The 20,827-nt window shown below is 41.2% G+C and overlaps 1 protein-coding gene across 1 annotated transcript; it reads right to left on the bottom strand.

The window, feature by feature from the left end:
- Positions 1–6,524: 6,524 nt before the first annotated feature.
- Positions 6,525–19,344, bottom strand: LOC140231137 (fanconi-associated nuclease 1-like). The gene is made up of 14 exons (XM_072311288.1): positions 17,520–19,344; positions 16,983–17,123; positions 16,175–16,376; positions 15,521–15,658; positions 14,401–14,499; positions 13,931–14,065; positions 13,116–13,344; positions 12,550–12,711; positions 11,726–11,885; positions 10,711–10,814; positions 9,989–10,183; positions 9,026–9,154; positions 7,343–7,448; positions 6,525–6,642 (listed from the first exon to the last, which is right to left on the bottom strand). Exons 1-14 carry the CDS (start codon positions 19,342–19,344, stop codon positions 6,551–6,553), a joined length of 3,717 nt encoding a protein of 1,238 aa, XP_072167389.1. The 3' UTR covers positions 6,525–6,550.
- Between the last annotated feature and the right edge of the window lie 1,483 nt (positions 19,345–20,827).

The raw sequence follows: 20,827 nt of genomic DNA, 5'->3' as shown, positions 1-20,827 counted from the left end.
TACAGAGACAAATTGAGATCCCACCTGCACATGTGGACTTATAATGCTTAAGTATGTTTCGAGAGCACCTCACAAATGCACTATAAAATGAATGCTTCACATCTCTTTGGATTTCAACAGATTTTGCACCAATCTGGTACTACTTGAATGATCATGAGGTCATATTGGTTTTGAGTTCTTCTCTTGGGACTTCTGGGCCTTCAAAAAACTTGCTCCATCAATATTTGTGATGAACAGCAGGGGAAAGCTGAATACCACATAAGAGCCAGCGGGCAAGGGCAAGGAGCTGGATCAGGCCAGAGCCGGCCGTGATCTGTCACATCGTAGGTCCAAGTACCCTGTGACCACCTCATACATGCTGTGTGAATCTAATGATTCCACGGCAAAAAAAAAAAGACGGAGAAGCAGCAAACCTACGACATCGAAGATTGGACTGATAAAGAAAAGGAGAAGCCTGCCTACACAGCAATGAGGCTCATCTCACCTAACTGGAGTCAACGATGGAGCAAGTGATTGCGGAGCTTCCCACTCGGAAGCCCTCCAGTGTAATGAGTCAAATCATTGAATATGACGACTCGCTAACCCTGCATGGATAGGAGTATGACTACGACTATCCATGTGCTGCAGATTTGACAGGGTCGTCATGCCTCTTACTATGCTATGGCAATACCTGAAAGGGAGCACTGATCACTATTCATATCCTGACTCTGCCATCCCTCCCTTGGACATATTTTGCTACACAGACTGGTGTGCATACACCTTTGAAAGATAACATAGTGTCTAGTGAGCACTACATCTTACATGATCAACCACAAGCTCAACGCAAAAATGCTGGTGGAGGCATCGGTTACGTATTTACCCCCTAACAACTGTCCCTACCCCAATGCGACCAAGGCTGACATGATCATTTGGGACAATTCAACACCAACCAACCAATGACATCAAGCTGGATAGTGTGCAGAAGCTTTTTTTGCTCCAGAATTGACTGCCTTTACCCATACACTGCCATCTAATCTGTCGGATAACCAGCAAGGTGTTGCAGCACTTTTGAACAGTGCTAACACTGAGACAAATGCACTCAGGATGGAGCTGACCAAGCCGGAGATAAACTCAGCTTATGCCCGCATGTACAAACCACTGGCCCAAGATTACAAATTCCTATTTGAGGACAATTTGGGAATACAAGTGGAAGATTCCAAGGAAGAATAGAAATCTGCAACTTGGGTTGTCATGGCTGATTACAGCAGGGCTTGCGCAGGAACCAGGATCACCTATCACCCCAACTGATCAGCCAATGCCTTTCGCTTATGACATTAAAGATTATCAGCCAACTGGTCCTCTCCCATCTACAAGCAGCCATCCACACACTGCCCCCCCCCCCCCAGCCTATTTAACCCATAAACTGCGATAGGCTACCTCAGTGGCCAGCGCAACAGTACGACAGGCCACGTGCATGGCCACGGAAGTAGAGCATGATCTGAACTGATTTCCATGACGTATAATGTATGCATACGATATCCTTTCACCCCAGAAACAGTGTAGCCAATCACAGATATTAAAGAGGTATTAGAAATACAAGAATGAAACGTCAAACTGTTTCGTTTTTCGGAAGACAAACTCTTCCTATCCAGGATAAAACATTTGTCTTCCACTATGCTACCTGTAGTTACGATGAAATAACATGACAAACATGGGAGTTTGAGGGCGCTTCCTTGACCGAAAATGAAAACTGATCTGATCGTGATAATGATATGCATATGACCCCGCCACGTCATAAGTAAAAAACAGTGGAGCTTGCGAGCATCAATAGAGCTAGAAAAGACGAGCTGGTATGCGCACTTACACATTATCTAGCTGAATCGCACATTGCTGGGAGGAATACAAATTTCGGCATATTGATGCAATTTTAGCGTCAACGTTCCGATTTTGTCAGTATCCATACGTAGGTTTAGGAAAGGAAAGCTTTTGAAAAGGTACCACTATGCCACTTTCATGTGTTGTGGAACGATGTACACGGAAAAAACAGAAAAACCCAGATGTGTTTCGGCTGACTTTCTCCAAGAACACTGCTACTCAATGAGCGTGGAGGTGGAGGAGTGAAAGAACTTAGCCCACAATCACGTTAACAGCAATGGGGTAAGCTGTCAAGAGACCTCTCTGTCCCCTTGCTGTTAGCTTTCATCAGGCTGTTTCTCAACATGGGACTCATTCGGAAAGCCAACCTCCATGAGTACTGGAATCAACAGGACTGGTCCCAGTTTACTCCGTGCTGGGCACAAGCGATGCCTTGGGACACATTTCTCCTCCTCACGAGAACAATACAATTTTATGATTGCGAGGATGATACCCTTGATCTAAAGAATCCTGGCCACAAGGTAAAATTTGTGTACACGCATTTCAAGGAGAAGTTTTTTGATGCATATGTTCCGGGCCAGAACTTGACAATGGAAGAGGGACTTGTGGGTACCGTGGATGGGCAGGGATTACACAGTCTATGCCCCTCAAAAAGCACCATAAGCTTGGAATAAAGAACAACAAATTATGTGAAACCAATGGCTACACGATTAGATCTACTCTTTGCGCTGGATCCAAACAGCGTATCCTGCCACTACTCACCTGATTGCACAAACCGACGAGATTCTGTTCTGAAGAAGCTCTGCAAGCGCCATGGGAATAACTATTTTTTAGAAAATATAACGCACTCAAAGCAATACTTGCCTCCAAAATAGGCTCACCAGTTCATGTTAAATACAGCAAAATCCCAGGAATTTCTGGGTTAAGTAAGAGGCCCAATAAGGGGCCATAGGTCAGCTCTGGCACAGACTAGACGGCCAGCAGGATCGCAAGGACGCTTCAAACCACCACAGAGAAAATTGCTACTCACATACCATACCCCAGGACATGGACACACCCCAATAGCTACAACTGATGACAGGCTGGTGGTCGAATGAGGCTTTATTCCTAAGCATGGGAAAGAATCACTTCTGACCATACTATTCCTGAAGTAGTTAAATAATGGGTACAAAATCAAGTTTGAACCAAGATAAGTCTGCCCTACGAGATCTAAGGCAAGACACCAGTTCTGAAGAAGTGTTTCTGAATCCAACAGAATTCAGACTGAAATTGGAAACTTCCATAAAAAGATGAAATAGAGCAAAGAACACAACCTGCCACATCAATGGATTCATGTCCAACATCTTAACGACACCTAAGAAAAATGGAGGCATACAAGAGGGTGTATGTTGATGACGACTTGACACCACTGCGCAGCAAGATGCTGGGTGAGCTTAAGAAGGATGTGTCAGTGAAAAGTGTCTGGTCTGTAGATGGGAGAATCTATTGCAAACAGGCGGTCAATGGGAGAGAGGAGACAAGAGTCATCGACAGCCCTGATGACCTTTGGAAAGTCGGATGGGATGAGAAGGTTGTAGATCTTGGCTTCTTTTTCTCCTACTAGGACCGGCCCAGCCCCTGCCAAGTCTCACAAGACTTTGAAGAACAAAAGAGGACTTTTGTTAACGTCGCTGCTTTAAGTGAGTGTGGACTGCAAAGCAAGCTTAGACTAGGTGTAAGAGAAAATTTTGTTTAGGATTTTGATATTGTTTGTTTGTCAGAAACCAAATGTACCTCTACTGAGGATTTGGAATGCATTTCTGGTTTTCACTCTTGTGTAATGCCAATGAAAAATTTGAAACATAAGTGTGGGGGAGCTCACGGTATTTGCATGTATGTCAGATCTGCTCTTCCCAATCATATTGAAGTTATAGGTGACTCTTGTTGGGAATTTGTGTTCTGGTTGAAATATAATGATAATATGTTATGTACTCCTTTTATTCTAGGTGCGTTTATCTCACTTGCGAAGGTTCTCATTTTCACCATAATGAAGTTTTTGACAACTTATCTGAGGATTTGATAAATTTCTGAATTAGACTTGGTTTGCCTGTGGTTTTAGTTGATGACTTCAATTCTATAACTGGAATTTCAGATGATTTTATTGAGATTGAAGATGCAGCTGCTTTTGAAGGTGGGTTAAAGTTAGCCCAGGTTAATATTCTATGTTCAAAATCTGATCTTGAAAAGAATCATGTCATCACAGGTCGCTTCAGTATGGATAGGTATGTGAATAATAATGGTTACAGCTTGATAGAAACGTGTAACAGTCTTGATGTTAAAATAGGTGGATCCTTGTCCTGTCTGATTTCAACCAAAGTGTTGTTGCTTTTGTTAAACAACTTATTTAACAACGGATATCTGTAATGTTATGTAAAGTTTTTGATGTATGGTTATAGCGCCTATTCACACTGTGGGCACTCTTCAACTAAATACACAATAAAAACACATGTAGAGTACAAATGTGAATTTTACATTTCCACACAATGAAAAACCCTGTCTGATTTTTATCTTGTTGGAAGACAGTAGGACAAGAATTTTACATGGTGGCAGTTAGCAGAAAGCATGTCAAAACATTGACAGCTTCAGCAAGTGAAAAGTGGAAGTGCAAGTCTGCCTGAAAGCAGTCCTGAGTATTCTTCGGCCTGATGGATGCCATCAATGACTCTGTCAGTGTAAAAAGTACTGATTCCTGCAAGAACAAAAGTAAGTACACTTGTAACACAAAGATATTTTTGATTTGTGGACTTGTAGTGATGCGTCTTTGTTCATTATCAGTGATTATGTGTAGAAGTATAGCCAAAAGCACAAAAGGGAGATCGATACGGAACTGGCAGAACGATGAGGTTGTGGAGGAGCGGTGGTACGATAACCCCGCACCTCAGTCCTCAAGTTACAGTTCTATCTCGAAATATGATCAACATTCCTTGTCTCAGAGGTGGCGAGATTTAGGAAATATGAGCCTGAGTGGGTAGAATACCCATCAAGAAGGGTCCAAGCGGCCATCCTTACCCAAGTCGATTTCATTCGATGGGAAAGGGGACTGGCAATCGTTTTATGTCAAGTTCACCGCTTTCGCAAATGAGAGTGGGTGGTCTCCCATGCAGAGACACAACTAAATGTGGTGGTGTCTAAAGGGGCAAGGAAGTGACTACTACACTGCACTCCTAGACAGGAACCCCGAGGCATGCTATGAAGAGCTGGTGATGCGCATAGGAAAATGGTTCGGGGCACCGATCCACCTGAAGTAGTTCAGATGGAATTCTCCCGAGCCAAACATTCCAAGGAGGAAACTGTCGTAGACTGGTCGGACCGGGTAATCTCCCTTGCCACCAAGATATTTACTGGTGTACCAGAACCTCTTATCCAATGCCAGGCTGTTCTTAGGTTTTGTCAGGGTTGCAGTGAACAGGAAGCAGGTTTGTTTGCCCCGAATCTAAAACCCTTGACAGTTGAAGCTGGAGTAGAGCTAGTCTCTTGGCTAGTGCACTCCCTGCATGCAGTGTTAGATCAAAGTTCGCAAGGCAGTCTCAGCCGTAAGGAGGTGCGCAGTGCTACGGTAGGCTGGGATAGTTTCCTGCCTGCAGAGGTGGATGTCGGCCGCATAGATGCCCGCTCTAAGCTTCCATACCAATGCCCAAAATCTGATAGGAAAGCTGGGACCGAGAGGCAGGATAAGCCTGAGGGACACACGTCAACTGTGGAGCATCAAGTGCAAGGTTTTGAGCAGAAGTTGGTTTCTCTCCAGGACTCTGTAGATCAGTTGTCAGTGCGCGGCAATTAGAAATTTGATGCTAATTTGATGCTATTCTCGGCTACGTCTAAAGTTGACTCGTATGTTACTGTGCGTGTGTGTGGTCTAGTCGTGTACGTAGATTTACATCTAGCATCATGTCGATCATAGCTAAAGCAAAATGGCTGCGGAAATTAGATTCAAACAGCTTGGCGAAACTGAAATGGAACATTTTCTGCATGACAGTGAAAGCAGAAAGACAAAGCGACAGCTGAAGTTCAGCCTTGGGATATTCAAGGCTTTTTGCGCAGCACTAGGGGATGTAGATTTCCACTTGAAAATTTTGGATCAACTGCTGGGGAAATTTTACGCAGGTGTAAAATCACAAAGTGATGAGTCATACAGTAAAAAATCAATGCAGGCTTTGTGTATGGTTTGCAGACATCAAAACTAGTATAAATGTGAGTGCTGAAAGAGAATTGAATAACACTGATTACCTCATCACAATCAACCCTAGGATAACTAGCATAACACCACAAAAATTAACATTACGATGCACCAGGTACTACAAAGAAGTACAAGACACTCTCTATCTTTTTTTTTCTTTACACCATCTTTTGGATACAAAGACAATGGAGGTAGTTCTGCAAAAGGTGGATGGTACATTGTATCATGAGGCAATGGAGTTATCTAGCCCAGAGGGTACCAAACATTCCCTCATCAAAGTAGGAGAATATTCCAAAGAGCAATCAGGGAGATACTTGCATGTTCATCATCTCAATAGGCCAGAATAAATTCCACACATCAAGGAGGCTTACATGTATATTATCCTCTTGTCTGGATGTGAAGAGATATTTCAGTTTTTCAGTGAGCCTCCTCACAGAATCAGGGAGGATTAGGAGCTCTGCAGATGGGGACGGCCACCTGCTACACACTGCTCACAGACTCCTGGCTAGAGGAACCTGGGTTGGAATCCTGGCTGTTCAGTATCTTCTTCTTCAGCTGCTTGCTCCCAATGGCTGCAGCAAGGGTGAAAGAAAATACAACATGATCTCTCAAACACACATATTACCAAAATGATGTACATATTGAGATGGGCAGCCAATGCAATTCCGCTACAATCAAATACTGAATGCAATTTGTCAGTGTCTGTACAAAAGAAGAATTTTCAGTGCAAGTTTCACTGCAAGCACCTTTTGTCATACCAGAAGGGTGTAGATGTACCAGCAGTCATTTACAAAGCATGTAAGGAGAAATTTTGATCAAATTTATATACAAGAATATCTTTGATCATGTGATAGCATCACAACTGACTGTATTTCAACCCATTGAGGAGGAGCCCAGAGTAGACTTGGGCAGGTGTCTATGGGAAATGGGAAATGCATGTTGTAGCACAATCAGTCTGTCCTCAACGGGTTAAATCTTTCCACCAAACGCTAGGAGCCCTGAATATCAAACTTTAAGGTGAAACAGTGTCACCAAAGAATCACATAATGTTCGTCAACATCAAATGACCTCTGGTCAGTCACAAATCTGAGCACATACTTTAGACATTCTACATTGCAGCAAATAAAGGCAGGGTGACAACCAATCAAACGTGGAGCATGAAAGTCATGGCTGCAGGAAGTACAATAATTCCACATTACGATAATTGCAAAGTTCTCTTGATGGTCAGTTCTTTCTGAAACGGTTTGTTCCCTTGTGACCCGATGCTCTTACCTTCAACATGACAGACCTCTGCCTCCACCCCGAGTTCCAAGAAGAAGTCCAGCCAAAGAACCTGCTTCTGAGAGAGCCGGTCACCAGGACCTTTGACCTCTACTACCTGCATGGGAGAAGCATTAAATGGAATGCATGTTCTAATATGCCTGGACAAAGATGTGACTCTTGGTCAAAACAAACCAGGAAATTCTCTTTAGTCGACTACAAGAAGACTTCTTCATGATACAACTCACACATCATGGACTCAGAGACAGGAGGGTGCTGATATGATATCCATTCTGAGCAATGTTTACCTATCGGAACCTCCATGTACAGGTGTATGTGTCTCTTGCAGCATTGACCTCCTCTACTGAAGTATGGAGTATAACACTATTACAGCAAAATAATTCAAATAGCAGGGTGACCAGCGGAAAACGAAAACTTGGCAAAGAAACACATACATTTTCACACACCCCAAGACGAACACACACCCTCATACCGACGTACACAGACACATGCTACAGCACACAGAATGCACATGCCCATGAGGGTGACCACAGTTGATACAGCAAATTTGAGAGTGGCAGTCAAAGATGATTTGCTGTTGGGTAGATGGGACGCAAGATACAATGCCCCTTATTAATCACATGCACAAAAGCAAGTGAATGTCTTCATAACAAAGAAGAACTTGACATGCACAGCATCTTGGTCACTGAATCAAAGGTCCCACACAAAAGCACTTTCCACCGTGCAAAAATGGCCACTGAATGGACAACATTTTCAAACAACCAACATTGATCCAAGCTCTGCAAGTGGAATGGACAGAACTTTCCCAGGACTACGCCAGACAGCTTGTCCAGAGCATGCGTAAGAGATGCCTGGAATGTGTCCAGGCATGAGGAGGACATACACATTATTGACAATTGATGTTTGTGACTGCTTTTTTCGTCCTGTGACACTGATTTTTGCGTAAAACTTGTAAGGCTCATAATGTTACATTTTGTGACTTTTGATTCAGTGACCAAGATGCTGTGCATGTCATTTGTTTTCTTTGTAATAAAGATAATCACTTGCTATTGGGTATGTGATTACTAATGGATATTGCAGCATACCTGTGTACAAAAATTGCTTATTTATAGGGGGTGAACATTTGTGTGCAGCCTTTAACAGAAGTGGGTACTTTCTTTTGCTGTCCAGTGTATTTCCATCTTTCCAACATAGTGAAAAAGCATTTGACTTACATGTACCTCATTCAGAAGGCAGGGGGAATGATATTACCCCTAACATATGTTGGCAACAAGTTGGAAGAAATGTGTCCTTTTCATAAAACAAAGGAATTCTCCTTGCATTTTCTTAATATCATCACCCAACTGCAACATCACAAATTGTTGTAGTCTTCTCATCCAACAAATGACAACACATGGATTTAACCAAAACTTAAAAAAAAAAAAAATTATAACTTTCCAACAGATTGACCAATTTTCCTCAAACTTAATAGGCATAATATTTATATTTCTGGCGTAAAAACTGAACCCACATGTATATTTTTCGGCAAATTCCCCTCTGATAAAGCTGCTAGATATTTTTACTGTCCAATTTTCTTTCGAGTTTCCATGAAGATGTGACACAGGAGAAGTAGATTGTTACAAGAGAAAGATTTAAAAGAATAAAAAAATAATTAAAAGGAAATGCTTATCTTACTCTAAATATGTGCTTGTCAGGATTCCACATGGTGAGGTCCGGCATACCACCCCTGCAGTGACGGTGGTCCCTCAGGATGCGTTCAGCGATGGCGCTCAAGACAAGTCCCCCGATACAACTGATGAGACCCTGGTGAGTAAAACATTGCTGGATGAAATTATACTTCCCTTGAATGTCTCAAACACAAGAGATATGTTACATGCCTTGGGTGCTTTCCCATGTTGTTGTCAGACTAACAATACAGTAGACTCCCATTATAATGAAGTCCTTGGGACGGGCAGTTTTCTTTTGTTATATCAAAATTTTGCTACAATAGAACAGTAAAATATACAAAGAGAAATATGCAATATTTTGGGGACCTGAATTTTTACTTTGTTGTCACAAGAATTTTGTTATCACTGTTCATTACAATACACTGTAATAATACTGTAGAGGTTACCACTGTATTATCAATAAATGTCATTTGTCAAATCGATCACAAAATGAGCACAGTACAGACCCACACAGAATCTCAAAACACAGGACACAACAGGCTAAAGAATAGACATACAGCATGAGGAATAGATTCAATAAATTTAGTAAGTATATTGCTATCCACAGGCCTTACATACATTACATTCTACTTCTTATGCAGTAGATTCTCTAAGATCACAAGAAATACTGATCTATTTTACATTTTCAAGTGCACAATCTAAAGTGCTTCGTTTAAAGTGTATTACGGGAATACTGAAATTATAGTACTTTTCTTATTTTCAGTTACTTTCTGATTGAAATCACATTCTACAGCCTGCCTGTGCTGAGTGCCATGGTCAAAGCTAAAAACAAACAAACAAACAAACAAACAAACAAACAAACAAACAAAAGACCATAATATTTTAGGATATTTTCATGGCTAATGTCAAGTTTCCAGCTGTTATTGAATGCTTTGGAAGAGAATACTTACTACATCCTCTATAGACTAACCTTGGCATGATTAAGATCCTTAAAGAGCTCCCAGTTGACCCCTACACAAAGGTCACCCTCATATTCCAGCCAGTTCCTAGCCAGCATGGCCTCCAGGCGTTCCCGGTCAGCCTCCCTGATCTCCGTCAGCTTCTGCTGGATGGCTGCAATCCGGTTCTTGAAGAAGTGGTCTGTCCGCAAGTCAAGAGGTGCCGACTGGGGAAGGGGAGAAGACAATGATTATCATTAACCCAAATCATCAAAATCATTTGTTACAAACAGGTGCCAATCACATGGAGGAACATTAGATTTAACATGTCATAAAACTTAGAAAGGCTTAACAGTGACATACATACGCAACAGCTATTAAATGGCGATTATAGCATCTTTACAAGATCTTAGCAATGCATAGAGTATTAAACGCATATTGAAAGCAGCTGAATGTAAAACTTACCATAACCCAATAAATTCATGGTGGATATACAGAGTTTGACTTCTACAGCACAATGACTTCACTTGCATAAACTACATCAAACCCCCCCCCCCCCCTTTTTGGGTGAGGGATCAAGCACTTTTTTTTTTGGGGGGGGGGGGTTGGGTGAGGGATCAAGCACACATACAATGTACTCATACATTCACACACTTCAGAGCACACATACATGTACACACACACACACACACACACACACACACACATCAAATCACACAACACATTGTATTCTGAGAAATCACTTCATTTTCACCTGATATGGGTAGCAGAAGACATCTGGGACACTGTTATCGAAGATAATTTCCCAGAACAAGATGAAGACCAGGGTACTGTACGTACTTCCTTCTCCATGAACTCCTTTTGAATGGGTGAAACATTAAAGTGGAGAACAAAGCACAAAACCTCAATACAGCTGTATGTATTGTCAATCGACAGTTTCATTACAATAATCCTTTCTGGACAGTAGAAAGCTCTAATATCTCATTTCCAAAAGATTAAAATTAAAGTACAGCATACTGCATGAGGAAGGAGAAAGAAATTGGAGGGACGCACAAAGCACATCACACATCTCGGTGATTTATACTTGCTTTCATTGCAACAGGACTATTGGACTCTCCCCTCATTCTGACATTATGGAATTGATCAGGTCAGGTAACTGCTGTTCCCAAAGAAGTCCAGAAGTTTCCTTTAAACTCACACACCATCGTTGCATTCAGACTGACAGTGAACAACAACCACACGCCATAATGTTCAAAATATCTTGATACAGAAAAAAAAAGTCCAGACAGCATCTCTCATTTGTAAACCATTGGATATGTCTCTGTCAGGCACAACTGTAAAACAATTTTGAATAGCATTTCATCATGTACCCCTTTGACAACACACACTTCCTCCTCATGACTGGTTTAAAATATATACATAAAGAGCTCACTTTCCATAAGAGGCCACATGAAAAATTGGTCAAGTGCACAGCAAAACTACACTAGGCGTCAATTTTCCACTTACACTGCCAGACCAAATGGCAGACCAATCAAGAATTTGACACAACCCTGACATAAGTGATCAGTCTTTGAGTATCAAGGAGCAAATAGGGAGCTTGCGAGAGGGGACCCATTCCTGTTTAACCCGTTGAGGATGAGTCCCAAGTATACTCGGGCAGGTGTCTATGGGAAATGCGTGTTGTAGCAAAATCAAACTGTCCTCAACGGGTTGAGATTTTTCCCCCGCTGGGGTTTGCCAACCAAGTCCTTGGTTATGCCCATACTAACCTTCGGTGTAACCCTGCTGTTTGTAGTGCTCAAGGGCTACCTGCTCCACACTACACACCACGATGCCTTCGTCACCCTCCGTCTTCCCCTGATACGAGCTGATGAAAGTGTTCCTCACTCCTGGTCCATGGTGCGGGAGGACTGTTCCTTTGATCAGTGCCTGAGGTTGAGAAGTTAACATCATCCATTGTTTTTTAAGTACACTGCAAGTGTAGAAAGGCTTTGGCTATCCCTTTGTAATACAAAGTATATTAATTAACTACTTTTAAAACCAACCTTGATTGAATTAATATCTAAAACTAAAAAAAAACCAACTGACAAAAGTTGAATCATTGTACGTAACATTTTTCCACCTTTAAAAATGATTATGTGGAAACATAGCATTCATAAATTTGTCAAATGGAGAACTCTATCAAATTTTCACAGGACTTCATTAAAAATAGTAAATTCATGATTTATATACTCCCACCTTTATTGCTAGCTATACATTTATGAATGCACATGTTCCCATTCCTATTTTTGTGGTGAATCCAGGATGAGGGGTGGAGAGTGGGTCAACTAGGGTGACTACTACGGTACTGGGCTTTGACTTACAAAATATTCTGTGACTTTGCTATTAATGGAAATGTTGACACATGAACATATAAGCCCAAACAATTTGATCTCCAAGAATATGATCTATCTATGTCCATTAGAAATCCATATTAATGAGATTCCAAGAAATACTATTTTTCAATGCACACATATGTGATGTGAAGCAAAGGATTCTCATAATAGACACTTAATAGATGAATAATCCTTGGAACAACAAAGGGATCGCTCACCTTGGGAAGTTCCCTCACGTCGTCAAACTGGAATTCATAGGCCCTGGCCGCAAGATCCTTCTTTTTCGACTTGAGGATTTTCTTGGCTCGCAGCTGTAGGGCAAGCCGATGTCCAGTCCTGACATATGGGTCAGCCAGTCCTTCTTTGATGCAGTCCAAGGACTTCAAGGGACAGAAAAGAGATGGCGATTTATACTCAATCAATCTTTCTACTCCGAAGCCAACCATTTACTTTCCGAGCAAGCCACACTGATTCAAATACTAAATGCACTTTTGGAATATAGCACATCTTTTATTTTTTCACAGATTACTGACTTACACTTTCAATATGGCTCTTCCACAGTAGACATTTTATTACCTGCTTGAGGCTATTACTGCACATGAATGCATAATGGAGGAAGCACTACATTTCATGTAAGGCATGACCTTAATACTGGTTCATCATCATCTCTTACTGATACATATACTGTAGCTGTAGTATCCTGCAACAGACATTCACTGGTACCCAGATCATCATGTAAGACTGCAAAATGAAAAAGAATGTAAGACTGCAAAGTGGGCCTCACCTCATGCTGCTTCTTGCAGTGCTGGTCCAGATTTAGCGCTAGTCGGTCCCACCACCCACCCCTCCTGTCCGGGCAGTAGACCGTCTGCTGGAGCATGGAGCGCAGCATCTCCACCGCCTCGCCGTAGCGACGCTGCTTCTGCAAGATGTCGACTCCTTGGTACTGTATGTGAGTGTACACCCACCCCGCCGTGAAGCAGCGAAGAAATGTTGGTAGTGATTTGTCTTGCCTACTTGTTGAAGCAAAAGCAAACAAACAAACAAACAAGAAAATGAGGGAAACAAATATTAACTTCAAATTATCTACATGGTACTCCTTCATTTTCTTTCTCTGCAATCATAAAATACATCATGTACAAGCAAAATAACACATTCCTCTACACCGCTTCACTATTTTTATTCATAAGGGAAAACATAATTTCAGGGGTGTTGCCATGATGTGCATATCTTATAACATCATGATGTACAGATTGATGATCGTAACCACCATTGCAAGTTTGCATGAGCAAAGAGGTGCTGGCATTTAAGGTCATCTCATGCATCAAAAGAATTTAAAACTTTCATCGCCAGAAGAGCTGTGACAGACACACATCTTTCATCATAGAAAGCATAATACCTGTGGCTACAACTTTCAGGATGGTATCTGGACAATTCTAATGATTTACATTTTCACTTTTCAATGTCTCCACTGTTGCATTTCTGCATATTTTCTGCTTTCACAAAGAGAATATAGAAAATTTGGCTTCAGTTGAAGCATGTGCTCAACTGATCCAATGCTAGTGACAGCAATTTTAATGGTCTGCCTCTTCTACGAACCGCAGTATATCTTCATCCTTTAGAATTTCCCCTGCAGCAGCCATTGCCGATGTCTGGAGCCTCTCCGCAAGGTCAAAGTCGTTGATCCCGAGAGCATCTGCGATATCATTCTCATACTGCAAGGCCACTTCATACCTGTTTTGTTAAAAAATGAGGACAGTGATGTTGTTTTATCTCATATGAGACATGCAAATCTACATAGAACTAATTATTCTCTCCTGTTTGTACAAACATTTTTTTTAAAATTGGTTATGTAACATCTACATAGATCACAACATAGTGAAAGCACTTGCCTCTGTACTCATGGAATATTGAAAGTTCTTAAAACTATCATCACACACCAACAAACAGAAATGTTGTTATTACATAGCATAAAAACATGAAGATTTGTCATCAAATTCTTGGGAAAAGCTTGCAACACATTTATTAACATGCTCAGAAATACGTATGAGTGGCAAGAGACAAGGTACCTCAACAGATCTTCCCTGGTGGCAAAGAAGCTTCTACTTCTGTTGACAGTGTAGACCGGATAACTTACTCTGCCCATATTCACAAGTAGCTCCGTTTGTCTATCAAGAGACAGATACGTACAAAAGCACAAACATAATACGCACTTGTGGATAATAATGCCTACTATAACAATGCCTATTACGTAAATGAGGTCAATATCAAAGTGGAAAAACAACTTCCTATATCTAATCAGCAATATCAGATCAGCTTGAACTATCACACAATGCAAGAACTAATTAAGAGAGAGAGAAAAAAGATCAACATTACTTTTAACACCACATAAAACAGATATGATCATGGATTTCCACACCCCCCCCCCAAAAAAAAAAAAAAAATAATAATAATAAAGCTGTAGGGCTCAAAATAAATGAAACTGCATTAAAGAAGGCATATACAGAATATGTTATATATTTTAGTGTTTTTACCGTTGTGAATTTTGCTAGTCAACAGATGTTCAGGAAATAAACGGCTCGCAAAAATTTCACATCCCATAATTCAAATGCGTCGTATATTGTCACCAAGGTGGGAAAGCAGCTTTTTCTCCTGAAAGAGATACTTCAACATGACTTTGGATCACACATTCAACCATTCATTTAATTGTCTTCATTGTCCCAATTCATGAAATATCATATTCAAGAAATAAGGAAACTGTGCACTGTAAACACGCATAGCTCAATTTCTTGATAAGCAGTCAGAAACATTCTCAGAATCAGACCTGGAAATATTAACACAACCTCTCATTTACGACAGATGGAGTGTTACATGGAAAAAAATAATAATGATTTTTAATACCACATGGAAAATATCGTGATGATGATGTGGTTGTAAGCAACCAGTCATAGAACTGAATCTGTTGTGACAAACATACCAACATTAAAAATATATAAGAAATGGATACTGGAAAAAAGGCCCCAACAGTCTTCAAATACTAATGCTGCTGACTGTAGCAGCTTCAAATAAGTTCAAATTGGACTGACAAAAGAGACACAGAGAGTGACGGGCAATCCAGACAGCTTCCATTTCTGTATGGTCAGTACTTATGCAGACTCTGAAACCTTTCTTCGGGCAAGGCAAACTTACAGGGCGGACTGTCCAGCACCCCCTTTTTCGTCATCCACAAGATCTTGTCTGACCAGCGAGAAGATGAGGATGATTCTGTTGAAGACGGTCCTTGGCTCTCTGTTGAGCTTCACACACTGACCAAGGAGTTTCTTTGCTCTGTAAACCAAATAATTGCAGTTACACATCCATTTTTTATCAATAACGTTAGAAGTTGCTATATAAACATTTCTCTTTGTAATAAAAATGTCCAGTATTAGTAACTCTTTTTACATCATATATGATTAAGATTTTGGTTGAACTGGATCATCGTTACATTTTTTTTTTGGGGGGGGGGGGGTAGGAGCATTATCTAAATTCAATTAAATGTAACAAACAACAAAATGTTTTTCTTTTTAAATAAGACAAACTTGAATAATCTCCACAAGGAACTAAGCACTCTTCTTCTAATACACTGAAAAAAATATGAACTTGCAAGTAATGCATACTGATGCAAAATATGTTTCACAAGGGCAGAAGAAACTTTGCTGGAAATGAGTTTACAAACACATTTCCATCTAGTTCAGGTTTGCTGTCAGAAATTTTTGCTAACACTGACAAGTGACATTTATTGAACAGAATAAATGTTTTCATGGTGTAGTACCATAGAATGCACAAAAAGGACATTAAACTCACTTTTTCAGCACGACAGCATTCATGTTAGAGGCAAAGATGGACCGCTGACTAGTGGAATACTTGATGATGGCCGACACAAGCTCCTCCTTCTGGCTCAATCGGCCTGCCCCAGCCCCGCCAACCTTCAGATCCTTGGCTAGCTGCTTTAGGTCGGGGGCCATTAGGAGCTTCAGGGTCACGCCCAAGTCTTCCAGTGAAGTCTCTGATGATTAAAAAAAAAAAAGAATGAACCCACTCTGTTAGCAAAGATCAATCTACTGCTACAGCAGAAGCCATTGATGACAGATTGTAGATCAAATTGCACATCACGTAAAGGTTTTGAAGATGTTAAATCACTCAAGCAAAAAGAAAGGCTGTGTACTCTCATGGGTGATTGCTACATTTGAACAAAGTGTCTGAATTATTTGATATTATTCCTCAGATCATTGGCTTCAATTTGTGTAAACATTATATTACAGATATCTTGGAAGATACCAAAATGCCCAACATCAAGAGTTTTTACCACAGTAATGATACTTACATCATCACAAGCCTTGATTGCTCTATAGGAAGAGTACTGTGAGTTAGCTTGAAATGCTTTATGCTTACAAAAATATGGAAGAAATAGTACACTTGACAAATAAAAACACCCTGAAACAGACACCATGATACAATGTACCACTATGTTACGACTGGTGCCAGAGGTAACCAGCTGGGAAGTCTTTTTCTGCTCGGGTAGGTGAGGAACTGTAACTGTGCAGTTTTATAAAGGATTATGGCAAAGGTGTGATCTAAAAAGCCTTTTTATTTTTGGCCTCATTCTACTCACCTGTCATGACAAGGCCACTGCTAATCAACTGATTGAATAGAGGCTTCAAATTGGCAGCTATTCTTGGGTAGTCTATCTTTGATATCCGAAACCAAGTGTATTTGCGCTGGAACAATCGCACATAAAGCTGTTGTGCAGGACCTTTAGAAAGTGACCAAATAAAGCAAAAAACATAACAAGAAGATCTTTTGATCAGCTATGCCAACAATGATTATACCTGCAAATTCTGTACACAGGGTCTGAAATTTCCTTGAAGTGAGAGGTTGGTATGCATGACACAAGTACAGTATGACACAACAACAGGTAGTCTGTGTCCACATTTCTTCCTAATCAGCAGAAATATTGTAATACAAAACGGATGGCTCTCCACACTAATCATTCAAATGGATACATATCTTTTGTTATTACTCAAATAAATTCTACAGACTGAGATATTTCTACATTTCTTTGTCACGACTGATGGTAAAAGAACCTTTTTTTTGGGGTTATCTCTTTTTTTAAATAATTTTGAGTCTGCAGGAGGAAGCGGTTCTTTACCTGAGAGGCTGTTGAACTTTGACACCTGTCCATGATCCTCTTCATTGAAGAGATGAGCATCAAATGTGTTCTTGAGTACAGCATTCAGGATGAGTTTGAAGTTGACCACAAAGTATGGCTCCCGTGGTTTGTGTGGACTTCCAGGGCCATCTGAACGCGAGGGTGATGCCCCACTAATGCTAGACCTTGCTGGTGAGCTTACCGACCGCGTGGGCGAACCAAAAGGCACAGATTTGGATGGTGGTGTGGTGGGTAAGATTTTGGAAGGGGAGCTATGTCCAGGAGGCCTGACTCTGGAGGGTGAACTTTTCTTAATGCTAGATCTTGTTGGTGAGTTGACTGATTGAATAGGTGAACCAAATGGCCCAGATGTGGGTGGTGGCGTGGTTGGTAGGGCTTTGGGAGGAGTTTTATACCCAGGTCTGATACAAGAAGCTGAACTGCTCTTAGTCTGGCCTACTCTTGATGGTGAACCCAGGGACCCCAATTTCGACCTGAACTTGACTGGAGTGCCTACTGCTTTCAAGTTCTTTGGAGATGTTACCTCTGTGGATTTGAAGTTCCTAGGAGGTGATGAAAATGCTTCTGATGAAGTGCCTGGGATCTCCTTACTTGACACCTCTGTATGCTTCGGCGTGGGAGTGTTGCTGAATAAAACAGCAGGGAGGTCATCTCCGCTGCTATCTGACACATCCCCCATCTGTTGGGAGCGGAAGTGGTGATCACTGGACGTCGGACCATTTGTCTTCCCCTGGATTGGATTAATGGATGTCAGGTTGTCATCATGAGACCGTTCCTTTGTCTGAGTAGATTCTAGTTTTCTTTTTCTAATAGCGGAGATACTCAAGGATGGACGGCAGAGGAGTTCCTTATTTCTGTCCGTTGGCGCTGAACTATTTTCAGCGACACTTGTTTCTGTAACAGACACTTTTGTTGGGCTCATCTTACAGTTTGGCACAGATGCAGAATGCTTGGTGCCAATATCAGTACGGCTGAAGTATGGTGATTTCACAACTTTTGTGGATTTTGGTGCAGGTTCACTCATGGCTGAGGCATCACTACTTTGGTAAGAAGTAACAGTTGAATCTGCCTGGCCTGATGGGGCTTTTTTTAACTTCAAGCTCAGCTTTGATGTTCTCTTGGTTGATGGTCCAACCCTTCCTGAGACATGGGATGTAGTACATGCTTGGGATTCTGATGAATTCTCAGATGTTTCCCTAGTTTTTTGCACCTCTCTACTGACTCCAGTAACATCAGACACCGATCTACTAAAGGAGTGGATTTCAGTCTGGTCTGAAAAATCTGGGTCACTTACTGATCTTTGCACATGCATTGTGCAAGCTTCACTTGCAGCAGAGCTGGAAGAACTATGTCCGTACAGAGGGCTGGACTCAAACTTGTCCTGCAGTCGGCGTCTTACCCGTTTATCCTTGGCATCCTCCCTAACTTCAGCTACTTTCCTTGCATTGTGAGGAGAATGCTCCTGTTTGACATCTTTGGTAGGACTACTGTTCTTTGCCAGGCAGTCAGTGTCAAGGTGCCTGTTGATGTCTGATAACTTGACCTGCTGTGAGCACACCGGGCATGCAGTGTAGGTCGGTGGCTTAGCCTTGGCAAAGAATGCCTTGATCGAGCTCGACGCTGCCCTCGTCGACCCTGACCCGGGAGCTGGGCAACTTGAGCTCTTTGAAAGCGACACTGGCGAGTTGACATGTTTCCGGACTTCAGTGAGAGAGAGTTTGCGCTTCCCTCTCCTTGGTGACAAAGACGAAACTCTTTTTCGCTTCTTTCTTGGTGTGAGAGGGCTTCTTGGAGAAGTTTCCATGTGAGATTATACATACAAAAGTCTTGATATTATAATTCAATGATGCCCGGGCAACTTCTGAATTTCAGTATGATTCCACCATGCCCATATTGATGAGTTGTATTTACTCTGATGTCCCTTGCCCATCGAGAGCTCTTGTACATGCTGTAAACAAACGAAATGCACACAATTAAATCAAAATTAAAAAATACATCTGTCCCAACCCAATTATCCAGTGCTTCACAAAAATTCAACAGAAATATAGTTTAGTAACTTTTGAAGCTCAGTGAGCATTAACCAGCATAAAAGTCAAAGCAAGCAAAACATAAAGTTTACATTCTTACAATGGCACAAATCAAAATTATAAAAGACGTTATTTCTGTACAGATGTTTTGCATGGTTTTCTAGTCATCTTGCCCTTAAGTACCATAGGCACATTGTTCCTGTTGAGGTCAATTGCAAGAGATAGTGACGTAATGTCTTGTAGAAGTATATCAATTAAAACACTAGTACTTGATCTTCTTTTGATGTCATCACAGAAAGACTCACAAAAAATTAATGTAATCCAGTGATATTCTCAACTGCCAATTGTAAATACACTGTCTACTTTATGTACTGTATCATACCAATCCTAGTGTGTGTGTGTGTGTGTGTTTCTCTCTCTCTCTCCAGGGTAAATTTTTCCTGCATTGAGGATGTAGTCTATTCTTACTGATTGCAACACCATTCAGTCTCAATTATTTAGTGCTGGAATTCATATTTCACATCATAAAGGCAAGATACAGAAGACAAGGTTAGGTCATAACTTTAATGTTTAGAAATAGAATACTAGATGTCTACTGTCGGTTGAAACAATCTGCTATGATAAGAAGAGATGGACATTTATAATCATGATTAGACTATGCACAACTTGAGGTAATTTACAGGCAAACACCAAAGGTCGCAGGAGGACAACAAGTCATTACATAGCATAGGGATCATGGGGATGTTAGACAGTATCAAAGAAGAAACAGTATCAAAGAAGATCTGCTACTAATAAGTAATTAAATTTACTACTAGTCTACCATGGCCATGTCTACTAGTTACTGTAGAACCAGATATCTACACTGTACTGTCTGTCTACACTGAGTGTAGGTTCTATTTCTACTATGTACTAATACTAAGAGATCTTAACGTGTACTGTGATCACTATCGACCCACTATCATCCCCACAGACTCCAACTCTCCCACTTTCGATGGGAGATCTCCCGCCGAAGGCCCATTTTTGCAAAATCTCCTGTTCTCCCGCTTGAGATTTAATTTCTCCCGCCCTGGCTGTGGCCTCTGTGTCTCCCGCTTGAAATGATTTCTTTAGTGTCATCGTATGTTAAAAAATAAGCCTTAGATAGCACAACAGAGCATCTAGAACCCTTGACCGAAAGATCGGTCTGTATCTGTCCGTCGGGGAATGTTCCGCGGAGACTGCGTCTGGCTTCACGGATCCCCTCCGTATACAGACCGAAGT

Source organism: Diadema setosum, chromosome 7 (genome assembly GCF_964275005.1).
Source record: "Diadema setosum chromosome 7, eeDiaSeto1, whole genome shotgun sequence".
Lineage (NCBI taxonomy): Eukaryota > Metazoa > Echinodermata > Echinoidea > Diadematoida > Diadematidae > Diadema > Diadema setosum.
Note: the sequence above shows the minus strand (reverse complement) of the source record. Positions and strands in the feature narration are given on the sequence as shown.

Coding starts and splice junctions, on each gene's coding strand:
- LOC140231137 (XM_072311288.1), bottom strand. CDS start 19,344: ATGGAAACTTCTCCAAGAAGCCCTCTCACACCAAGAAAGAAGCGAAAA. Junction 9,155..9,988: donor AGGATCTTAATCATGCCAAG/GTTAGTCTATAG, acceptor TTTACTCACCAG/GGTCTCATCAGTTGTATCGG. Junction 7,449..9,025: donor CTGACAAGCACATATTTAGA/GTAAGATAAGCA, acceptor TCTCCCATGCAG/GTAGTAGAGGTCAAAGGTCC.